This window comes from Thunnus maccoyii, chromosome 16 (assembly GCF_910596095.1).
Source record: "Thunnus maccoyii chromosome 16, fThuMac1.1, whole genome shotgun sequence".
NCBI classification, from domain to species: domain Eukaryota; kingdom Metazoa; phylum Chordata; class Actinopteri; order Scombriformes; family Scombridae; genus Thunnus; species Thunnus maccoyii.
This window is the reverse complement of record NC_056548.1, coordinates 10,521,941-10,534,298: the sequence shown is the minus strand read 5'-3', so window position 1 is coordinate 10,534,298 and position 12,358 is coordinate 10,521,941. Positions and strand designations below refer to the sequence as shown.

The 12,358-nt window shown below is 39.5% G+C and overlaps 1 protein-coding gene across 1 annotated transcript; it reads right to left on the bottom strand.

The window, feature by feature from the left end:
* Positions 1-1,820: 1,820 nt before the first annotated feature.
* Positions 1,821-12,339, bottom strand: LOC121881064 (glycogenin-1-like; the record flags this gene model as incomplete). The annotated part of the gene is made up of 7 exons (XM_042388715.1): positions 1,821-2,274; positions 3,675-3,912; positions 4,929-5,055; positions 6,426-6,588; positions 6,945-7,119; positions 7,238-7,373; positions 12,114-12,339. Coding segments are annotated over 7 exons (1,239 nt in total), but the record flags the coding sequence as incomplete, so codon positions are not given.
* Between the last annotated feature and the right edge of the window lie 19 nt (positions 12,340-12,358).

Below are 12,358 nucleotides of genomic sequence, written 5' to 3'. Positions count from 1 at the left end.
AAAAAAAAATCTGTTATGCTACTAGCAGCAGTTACAGTAAGTGAGGTTTTGTAAACAGTGAACGGCAATAAGGCAGCTGGTTACACTACAGACAGAAAGTGATGAAACTCAGGTCATGGCACAAAGATTTACTGATGTGGGTCTGGAAAGGACATACATGCAGTCACGAATACAGTTGACAGATGTTCGGGGAGCGCACTAGTGTTTAATCCCACACAAAAACATAACACAAAACTGACTATCAACATCACTTTATGATGTGGTTCAAAGTACTTCATTACTGACCCACGTTTCAACTCTGTGCCATGCAAATAGAACACAACAGGCCTAGCCCTAATACAGTGTCAGACATTACAAAGCAGAAGTCACGAGGAGCTGGTGAGTGTCAGAGGCACAGATAAGGACGTTCATCTATGTACTCCGAGGTGAACACTGTCAGATTAAATAAAGCAGGATTGTCGGTTATAACTGGTTAAAACGGAGAGCAAAGAGACTGCAAAAGGGACGTGAGCCACTGGCTGCATATCTGCTTCGAAGTGGTTTGGAAAGACTTATTGCAGGATAGGAACTGTGGTTAAATCCAGGAACAACAGCTAAACTTATTAAATTCCCTTTCCTTCCAAAAGTTTGCATTGTTGCTGAATGTTTCCACAGGCAAGGAAGACTCAGGACTATGAATCCATCTCCATCAGATCCACAAGAACACTTAAAGGAGTAGCTGACTGTTTTTGACATTAATGAGCTTATTCGCTTTCTTGCTAAGATTAGATAAGAAGATTGATATCGCTCTTAAATGAGTGGTTTCAATCCTCTCATCTGACTCTTGGCAAAAAAAAAAAAAGCAAATAAGCATATTTCCAAAAATGTCAAACTTTTCCTTTGAAAGACCAGTGTGTAGGATTTAGAGGCATCTAGCAGTGAGGTTGCAGATTGCAGCTAACTGAATACACCTCGCCCTCACCACTCCCTTTCAAGTGTGTAAGAGAACCTACGGTGGCCTTGAAACTCGCCTTAGCGTAACCCCGACCTTAACCCTAAACCCCAGACCTGCCAACACTCCTGTATTAACCAGGGTTTCTCCCGTATTTCAAGGCCATCTCCCAGTGCCCTTCCGGGAAACTCCCCAGATCATCTATGAAACACAATCCACACACTACAAATCATTTCAACTCTTCTGTCACTGCAACCTGGCAACCCACAACCTGATTCAAGAGGTGTATGTGCAGCTGCTGTCTGCGCAGGTAGGCTGGCCAGCTAAGTTAGCTCTTGTCAAAATATCATTGCATGACAATGTTCCACCTTAAAAAAAAACCCAAATACACTTGCAAATGATGGAAATGTGATAACTTGATGTTGATGTTTTGTCATTACATAAACATAAATACAAATAAATTAATCTGGTTATTTATTTACTATCTATCCCCCCCCGCCAAAAAAACCTGCCTCTACTTTGAAAGCTAAAGTAGGCAGGCATGTCTAACCTAATTGATCCAATCTAGCATTTACCCTTTTTTTCCCCACCCACCTTCCGCAAAGACCTGCCCTTCTCTGCCTCTGACTGGCTAGTACTCGTTGCCTTCGTTGGTTAGGTTGGTTAGGTTTAGGCACGAGGAGTGAGATGGTTGGGGTAAAAATATCTGGGTCAGAGCCAATCAGAAGCAGAGTAGGGGTCAGGGTTAGGGTTAGGGGGTTAGGGTTAGTGTGCGGGTCGGAAAAAAACTAACATGGCATCTCTGTGGAAGAAGACCCGCTCCCTATGTATATATAAAAGACTCATTCTAAGCTAACGAATCTTATTTGCAGGTAATTATACACTAATGATAACATACTTATGAATATTATATTCCGTTTCTGCCAATAGATCCCCTTAAATCTCACACACTGGTCCTTTAAAGAGAAAAGTGAACAGTATACTCTCTGTAATTCATACACACACTGACAAGATGCAGAGAGTGAGGCTCAAAGTTGCACAGAGGCATTCATTCAGTCACCTGCTAATCAAGCCCCTGTGATTGGCTGAGCGGTGGTTAATTCCCGACCCACACAGAGCTTCAACTGGCGCTCTCTCTGTCTGTCGCACTCCCTCGCCCGCCTCCCCCGCTACTTTAAGAAGGAGTCAAGTTTGCGCTCGATGTTGACGAAGGAGTCGTCACCCAAGTAGTCGATCTGGCCCGCTTCCCAGCGCTTCTTCCTCTCCTCTGACGAGACCTGAGGACGAGGAGGAGGAGGAGCGGAGGGCGCCGAATGCTCTCTCACTTCCTCGTGAAGCTTAACCTGCATGACACACAGACAGAGAAAGAATGAATGAATCATTAAAACGGTTGTAGAGAAATACTTTATATGGTCTGCTTTCCCCAAGTTCAGCCATGCTCAGCACTAACTCAGCTGGAATTACCTCACAATGGAGGAATTTTGCACATACAGTGCTTGCAGGCGTTTCCTCAGAGGAGTCAGAGTACAACAAGAGTACAACAGATTTTGCAACACACTTGCGGCAGATAAGAGTTGAGTATGTTTCTTGGATAATGTAAGCAGTTTATGGTAAAATTATTTAAAAAAAGATAAGCTCAGTTTCTTACAGTAGATGTACATTCAAGTCAATACCAATTAAATTAATAATGGCTGCAGTGAGTAGAGAACACAGAGTGCAAGATTCAGAATCAAAAATTAAGGACCGCCTCCAGACATCCTTTCAGACATAAAAAAAATGCTCTTGAGTGCTTTGAGTGATAACTTGTTTCTGATATGTTTTTTATTCCACAAAAAAAGTTAAATGACCTTATTAAAAACTCTTCAAATCACACAAAAGAAAATCAAAAAATCACAAAGAACCAAGTCTAAATGTACAGCATTTGATCAATACCTTTTTTTTTTTTTTTTTTTTTTTTTAAATTGTCCTTAATCTCTAGCTTACTTTGGTCTACAGGAAAAAAACCTTACCCTGAGCCAGTGGAAAACTTTCCCACAGTAGCCGGGATGTTTGCCTGTATCAACTTGTGACACAAGATGACACAGCTTTGAGTAATTGGGCAAAGCAGCAGGTTTGCCAGGATTTCTTGTACCACCTGCTCATCTATCATTTGTTTTGACTAATTCACAACTATTTCACTGCTGCACTATTACAACAGACATCAGGGCAACTTCCTGCCATTCTGCGAAGTGCTGAACAGTCGTTGGAGGCCCGGCAGCACGTTCGCCCCTGCATCTTTCATTGACGACAGAAAGCTTTTCATAATGTCTTGACGCTACTGAGGAGACTGGCTATACCACCGGGCCACAAACACGACTTTTGGCAACAGATGGGAGGCCGAGGAATGTGGAACCAATCAACTTTTACTTGTTACTATGACAACTAAAACTGGCCAGCTTTTTATTTGGAGCTGAAGAGGAAGCTTCGATATGTAGCTCTCTAACCACTTGGTAATTGCAAACCGCGATAGACTGACACATTTTAAAATATGTGCTAGAGAAGCAAGAGTTCACCTAACAATTAAAGGTTTCAACACACTCGGTGCATGGTGATTACGCAACCTGCTGCATCAGATAAACACACGAGCACACACATTCACAACCATCCCACTATGTGCCTTTACACATGCACACTCACAACAGCCACACCTTAAATCAAACACCCTGATTTCATACACACACACACACCACAACCGGTGACATACTTCTTCATTCGCCTCCACAAAGCCGCTGACGAAGGGAGTGTCCCCGTAGGTCTGCTGCAGCAGAGGCAGCACAGATTTGGTGTACAACTGCCACCACATGAGCAGGTAGTCCGGGTGCAGATGGCACTGGTCAGGGGACATGGAGTGACCTTTGACTTCACCCTTTTGAGCGTCGTAGGAGTAGCTCCACGGCTTTGCCTTGCCAAGGAAGTGCACCACTTTGGCTTCATGGCCGTACCTGTGAAAATACAGCATTGAAAACATGGGACGGCAGGAAGGAAAAATTCTTTAATTTCAGGAAAGCTTAACAGCAAATAATAATGTAATTTCCCCTCTAATTGTGTTACAGGATGATTCTGGTTTATTAAAATTTGAGTCTTAGTTTTGTAGTTTTGGTAATAATTCAGTCATTTCTATCACATTAGTCATGATAAAACTTTACAAACTGGAGTAAAAGCTGCGATCTGGGGACACAGCAAGAGTCAGATGGGGGGAAAACACAAGCGCTTTAGTTCAACAGTTTATCCAGATGATCAAAACCACTTTATAATGATTTTAGGTAAAACCAAAAGTGCCTACAGCTGAAATGTCAGTAATGATCCCTCATTACACCAGAAAACTGTGTGTGCACCGGTATTGGAAGTATAGTAAATCAAAGTTAAACCAGAAAGTCTTTTTGTAAACCGGGATGTTTACAACAACAAACTTTTTGCAATAATTTAACAGTTTGCCTTTGTTTATTTTCCAAATTGGTTTGGTTAACCAGGAGGTTTGTTTAAAATCTGTGATTTGACTTTTTTGTAGCGATGTTGCCATATTTCCAAGTCTTGGCAGTTATTATGTTATTATTATTGATAGAACTGATGACTAAAACATAAGACCCAAGTTGACATGTCTGGATTGCACCATTAATATATTAATATTATTGGGAAAATACAGTATGATTCCTTGCACTGAACTAAACATCTAAACAGAAGGACACGTACACAGGAGTGTAGCTCGCCCCTCTATTTTGTAGCTGGTTCTGGAAAAATGTGTGTGGTGCTTGCGGCTTCTTGTAATTCAACACCCACACACTCACACACACACTCACACACTCACACACACACACACACACAAATACACAATGACCTTGAATAAGCATTACACCTCCTAACACATAAAACACACAGAGAAAACTACAGAATGAGGGCAATAAGCTGAGCTAAACATGGACTTGGACATGTGTGTGCATGTGTGTGTGTGTGTACTGACTGTTTGAAAGCTGGCAGATAGGAGTAGATGGCGATACTGCTGAGGTTGTAGATGAAGGGGAGGTGTTTGGATATGTCTGCCGTCGCCCAAGTGTTAAAGAAACTGTTGAGAACCCCCTGATCTCCACCTGCAGACGTGGAAAGACAAAAAAAAAACAAACAAACACAAAAAGTATTTAGACATAAAACCAACTTCTGGCAAAAGCAGGACAAGATGAGAGAAAGCTAGGAGCTCTGATATGGCATGTAAAAATAAACAGACCCACAACCAGGAGAGCAACGGTCATGTGAGAATGACTTGGCGTTCTGCTTCGAGTAAAAGGAACTTCAAAGACAAGAAAACAAACTGAACAAGCTTTTATTCATCAAATTTTATTCTGATCAGCTTTAGATTATCTGAAAGACTTTATACATTCTCATTCAGTAACACTGACCTTATCTGACACACGCATACTGTACCGTACATTCCCACAGACTGTGTCCTTTATCACGTGTATAAATAGAAATTGAAAAAAGGGTGTTGACAATGCTGTGAGAGGATGCTGCATAGAGTGAATGACAACGTATGGCGAAATCAATGCGCTCACTCACAAACTGATGGCAGTCTATGTGACAGAGTGTTAATGGCAGGCAAAGGGCAGGGGTGAGCTGGCAGGCAGAGCGAGGACAAGGTTAGACCGAGTCAGGGTTAAGATTAGGACATTTACAGTGTGTGAGTGTGTGTGTATGTGTGTGTGTGTGGACAGGGCAGCTGCAGGAACCTCTGGGTATCAGTCTAATGATGTAGTGACTGTACAGACAAACAAAAGTGGCATATAATCATATATACTGTAACTTCAACTGAATTCAGTCCTAGTCCCTGCAACTTTACTGAAGCATTATGAATGTGTCTTTTTTATTGTTCTATTGTTCAAACAATGAAAACTCCCACACGGTTTTACAAGTTTTCTCTCCAAACATCAATATTTTTTTCTGCAAGAATGAGTCATAATGGCCAACTTCATTTTTTGCGTGTGTGTGTGTGTTTTTGGCGGAGATTTTCCAAAATAATTTTCCAGTAAGAAGAGGAAATTAAAGGGTACGTTTGAGGGTATAGTTGCATCAGTAGACAGGCTTCGACACTCAATCGGGGCGGTTGCCGCTTGTTTATGCAAAGTTGGTTATACGCAGAATGTGGATTTTCATGCCTCAAATAAGTGGTTAGGGGCTGGTGTAGTAAACCAAAACCTCCATGATTCAGAAGTGTAAAATGTCCCTTCAGAAACCTGTGGTTTAGGTCACACAGACTGTACCTATGATTTTAGTTTTCTTAATACCCGCTGACTTTCAGATATCAGCATCTGTCTCCTTATACACATGAAACTTAGTGTTTCGGTGTAAGTCCCTCTGATTTGATTAGAGGTGAGATTATGTTCTGATTTATTTCAATGGATCAAGAGAGGAAAGAGATGAAAAGAAGAGAATAAAAAAAAAAGAGAGAGAGAAATTCGGGTCTCACCGTCGAAGCTGCCGTTTTCAGCACAGAACGTGAGTAGCTTCTCGTGTGTTTCATTGGCCGGCCTGAAAACGAACACCCCGGAGTTGAAACAGTCTGGCCAACCAGGATCCGGCGCTGCAGATAACTCCTCCCTCTCAAAGAGTTCATCTATATTTGACAGCACCTGAATACAATTAAATAAAATTACTTATTTACACAAATATATTGAGTTTTATTTATCAGTATTTCCATTTTTACCAAGAAGAAATCAGACAAAAGTTCCTGAACTTATTCAATATTTAATTACAATTACCTCACATTTACTCCAATAATAGTGCATTTCCTCTTCTAATTTTTCACTCAGAAGTCAATAAATGCATAAAAATAATAATGAAACGTGTTTTATGTTATTGAAGGACAAAGAATTGTAAGAGCACAAACAAAAAAATGGAGAATAGGAATAAAAGGAAAGAAAATCTGACAGAAAACATATTCAAACCTTCTAAACTACACTGTGATTTTTCATTGTTCGTTTCTCACCAGTGTGTCTGCGTCCATGAACACACACTTGCTGTACTGTGTGAGTGTCCAGCAGTGCAGCTTTGTGAAGGTCACTCCCAGGTCCGGACGCTTCATCATGGACAGATGAGCCGTATCACCGGAGTCCATAACATCTACCACACACACCTCATCGAAAATGGAGCGCAGCGCATCTCTGCAACACACGGAGTATGATTTACGTCAGTGTGTCTGTTGACTATATCGTTTGTGTTTTGAGAGACAGAGAGAAGAGGAAGAGACAGAGTAATAGCTGAAGAGCTGATAAGTGTTACCTGCTAGGTTCTGCAACATGAGGTCCTACAAGGACGACAAGTTTCTTTGTTGTGTGAAAGTTTCGTAATGACTGGCCGAGAACCATCGCTCCTTTGGCGTAGCTGTCGTTGGTGGCCAGCGTCACAAAAGCTTGGTCTGCTTGGAGAAAAACACACACACACACACAAAATGATCAGCCATGATAATGATTGTTATCATATTGGTGTTATCACTCTTTCGTCTTTTCAGTCTTTTCTTATGGTTTTAAATGAAGCTGCATTGCACATTGTCTTATCAGAATAACCAGGGCTGATTGACAATGAAGAATTATTTGATGCATTCATGATAAATTTTATATATATAAACTATGCTACAAACTGCATTCTGTAGGTGACAGTTATGATTAGAGCTGCAACAATTATCTGAAGGAAAGAAAATGAATCTGCAACTACTTTGATTATCGATAAATCATTTATTTATCGCATCTTTCAAGCAAAAATGCCAAATGTTTGTTGGTTCCAGCCTCTCAAATGTGACGATTTGCTGTTTTTCCCTTTCTCATATATGACAATAAATTGAAAATCATAAAGTTTTTTCAGCATTAATCAGACAAAATAAGAAAATTGAAGGCTTCACAATGAACTCTGAGAAACTGTGAATGCTATTTTTCACAGCTTTTTAGTATTTCATTGAAACAAATGATTAATCGATTAAATAAATTGGCAGATCACTCGATAATGAAAATAATCATTAGTTTCGGTCCTAATTATGATTGTTCATTACAGAACAGTGAGCTAATTAACTGTTTTTTGGTAAAACTGACAGCAACTAACAACAGCCTTATAGAAATTGATAAAAGTGCAACAACAAACATTTACTCAATATAACTTTTCCTCAGGTTTTACTCCAGTCGAACCATGACTTCTCTGACTTCACAGGGGGCAAGAGTGAACACCTAGACTGAGAATAGTTTATAAAACCATCATATGCAATAAATTACACTATTTAACAAGCACTTCACAGCTTCCCCCCCGCCATTAAGGAGAATGATATACAAGCAGACCTTGATGCACACATGCTACTTGAATCGCTATAGCAACACACAAGAAGGGGTTACCACCACACATTATAGCTAATTTTGCTCATAAGGAACAGGGATATTTATATGAATAAGTTCATTTGCAAGAATCACATGAACAGCCAGCAGCGACTGACAGGTGTTTCCCCAACTCTCCCGGATACTCATGTTGTCAGGCTTATCTTCTGTGCTATAATATGTAATGTGTCTGTGTCTTTGCTATATTAAAGTAATGGATGACCTATTAATCATGCTGGTGATTAAGATAAACAAGTTGGCACCAGTTATGTAAATATATCAATTTTCTGCGTTGATCACTTCAAATAAACATGTAGCTGACATATGACTGTTTCAGCTTTCATCGTACATTTATATTTGCTATTAAAGTGAAATTACAAATTGTAAGAAAGCAGTCAACAATCAATCAAACTTTATATTTGACATTAAACTAAAGTAACTACTACCTAACTACAAGTTAATAAATATTTTTTCCACTTTTTCACTGTCTAAATGCTTCCTGTATGTACTGTACAGCTCACTGCAGCCTGTTAGCAGTATGTCCCATTCAGCTGCAGGCCTACTGTGTATAAAGTGTATAAATTTGGTGGAAATGCCCGTCTGATGAGTGCCCCATGAACACATTAACAACAACGGGGGGGACACACTGTGTTGCTGCTTGAATGAAAGTGGGCCCAGAGCCAGCAAGATAGTATTCATCAAGTTGATTGAGTGTGTTTTCAGGAGGGGGGGAGTTCTGGGAAACCTGATCGATGAGTGTGTGAGTGCTGCACGGTTGCTAAGGTCTGATTCAAGGAACTATAACCCAACTATCAGAACAGTGTAACGCCTGTTACACCCTCGAGGCCATACAGGAAGCATGTGCTGTGTTTCCACAGAATCTACAACTCACATCTGGGTCCGATAAACAGTTCATAAAATTATATTCAGTAGTAACACATTCAGTTTTAAGTGTCGCTATGTGGCTGTAATTTATCTTAGAGTGCATAGAATGGAGTAAATTCATTAATAATCTATAATGGGATACATTTACATATTAAATAAGTAAGTAAAATGCATAGAGAACACACATAAAGTGCCTTTTTCCAATCTACATTGAATACTTAAGTGTATTTTACTATATATGTTTGAAAATATAGGCTACAGTATTCTATATTTTTGTATATCATTACTGTTGGCATTCCTTTATCGCACAGTAACTTTTTATTAGTGCTTATCATTTTCTGTCTACTGACCACATTAGCAGTCATACAACATATGAGGTCTGACGATTACGGCCTTTTATAGTATTAGGGAAAAAAAAACTTCGAGGCCACACACTGAAGCGCACGTCCGCACTGAGAAACAGCTGTGTCAAATCCTTGACAACGACATTAAACCAGGAAGTCAACAACACCTTCTTTAGAAGTAAAAGAGAACTAGATGAGCACTTTATAATTCTTACTTTATAATGAACTTTTTATCGTGGGGTGTTCAGACCCAATTTCTGCACAAGAATTAGGCTAAAGGTTTCTTCTTTCTTTCTTCTGACTTAATACAATATATTTTTCAACGTAGGTGATTTAGATATATGGGATGATAAATAATGTTTATATATAAGATGTATGTTTGATATTTTGAAGTATGGCTTTTGTATTACTGCTTTTTTCTATGTACTTTATTGAATTGTTCATTGTTTTTGGATGTTTATCACCCTAGGCAGTTTGGATGATTAACCTCACCTGCCATCATAGAGCTTGTCAGCCTATTAGTGTGCATGATGTATAAATATGAGTGTGGTTTCCATCTTTTAAACATTCTGACCTGACAAAGATCTAAGTAAGATTGAAACATTGTTGTTATTAGACTTTTGTGGCTTAGAGGAGTTGTGCAGGCGTTACCTGTTTGTCATTGATGGTGTTTACTGATAGCCTTTGCACCTACGTGCATTATTCTGCCAGAATTCTATCTTTTCAACAAGTGTGCATAAAATTGTGTGTTAACCAGTAAAAATGAAAAAGAGCCATCAGGTTTTATGACGCAGGGCTGGAATATTTCCAGCCGTTTCTCCCACTGTCTGTGCATTTTTGTGTAAGTGACGCTGCAGCAAACAATTATTTTCATCGTTGATTTATCTGACAATTATTTTCTCGATTAAGCGTTTGGTCTGTAGTGAAAAAGAAAAATCACATTTTCTTGCACCAAAGCACAAGCTGACATCAAGTTGTTTTATTTATTTTGTGTGTGTGTGTGTGTAACAGTCCAAAACCCAAAAGAATTTAATTTACAATCATAGGAATTAAAGAAAACCATTAAATATTCATATCTTAGGAGCTGAAACCAGTGAATGTTTGATTAATTGTTATTTGATTAATTAATTTGATTAATTGTTTAAATGATCTTTTACAGTAAAAATGACAAATCATCAAAATTGTTGCAGATTCATTTCCTGAAGAGAAAGACGCTTATTTGCTTTCTTACTAACTGAGGCAAGAAAACCATGACTCTCGTTTCTGTATGGTAAATATGAAGCAATAGCCATGCCGACAACTGGTTTTTTAGTCTAAGCTAAGACAACCGTCTGCAATTCAAAATGGAGAAATTGGCAATGTTGGTGATGCAATGTGAGCAATTTCCACTTACCCACTTTGTGTCATCCAGTGTCACAATCCACACTTCCACTTTGACTTCACTCTACATATTAGATCTCAGAACTACACCAATAAATCCACTGGGCCACAGTATCAACCAGTATCAGATTAGATATATTGGTACCAGTGTCTGGCTATGTGTCGGCCTATAACTTACATGAAATTGAGAGTAATAGCACTGATAACGTTATTTTTCAACTGTAAAATGTAGAGCATGAACAATTAATCTTTTAATCAATTAGTCAATCAACAGAAATAAATCTGCAACTATTTTTTAATAATCAAATAATTGTTTTAGTCAATTATTAAGTAAAAATGCCAAGAATTTGCTGGTTGCAGCTTCTGAAATGTGAAGATTTGAAGCTTTTATGAGTCACACATGATAGAATACTAAATATATTTGAGTTTTGGACTGTTGAGCTGACAAAACAAGACATTTGAAGAAATCAGCTTGGGCTTTAAGAAATTAGAAAGGGCATTTTCCATTATTCTCTGACAGTTTATAGACAAAACGATGAACTGATGAGTCGATAATGAAAATAATTGGAAGTTGCAGCCCTAGAAAAAGGCCTCACCAAGTATATATCTTGGTCATTATAAGCAAATTTGAGTGATCCTGTCTGTGTTGTCATATATCACATCAGATTTTTTTACCCAACCCACAAATATTGGACCAAAACCAACATTAAAATGTCAGTGACAATCTAGGACTAAATGATGTGACAAAAATCTATTCAAAATATGGCATTTTAAAGAAAATTTATGTATTTTTTTTCTCAATATGACCCTTTTTTTTAAATTTTGTGTTGCTCAACTGCACTAGTTGCATTCAAAACGGTTTGACTTTGAAAACTGTGGGCGGAAGTGCTGCTGTTGATGATCAGCAGCTTCACTGTGGTCCAAACCGCTGCAGCAAGTCATCAAATCAAACACATCGACCCATAAAATATCCACAACATTGACTACACCGAATATTTAATCTCAACGCCTCTTCTCTGTCCGTGTGAGAAGAGCAGTAAGCGTTGTAGTTTATGTTTTCCGCAGCGTTTAATAAATTCGCGATATTCTGGGAGGATCAGTTCGCGCAGCTCCGGTCCGGTCCGGGGTCGCGGTGTCCGGTGACAGTGCACTGCGGCGGATGCGAGTGACGGCGGAGAGCCGGTGTCTTACCCGACATGATGCGCTGAGGAGGGTCCGCCCGTGCGTCGGGGGTCTTGATGGGGCAGATGGAGGGTTTGCACTGCGAAGAGCAGAGGCTCAGCAGCTGAGAGCAGTCTAACACAGGAATTAAGTCCCACATTTTCCGGGTCAGGTGGTCAATGACAGCTGACACGCCCCCTCTCTGCGTAGCACTCAGTTGTGTCTGGATGATAACCCTCAATGTGCGACACTCTCGCGAGATTTATAATTTTAAT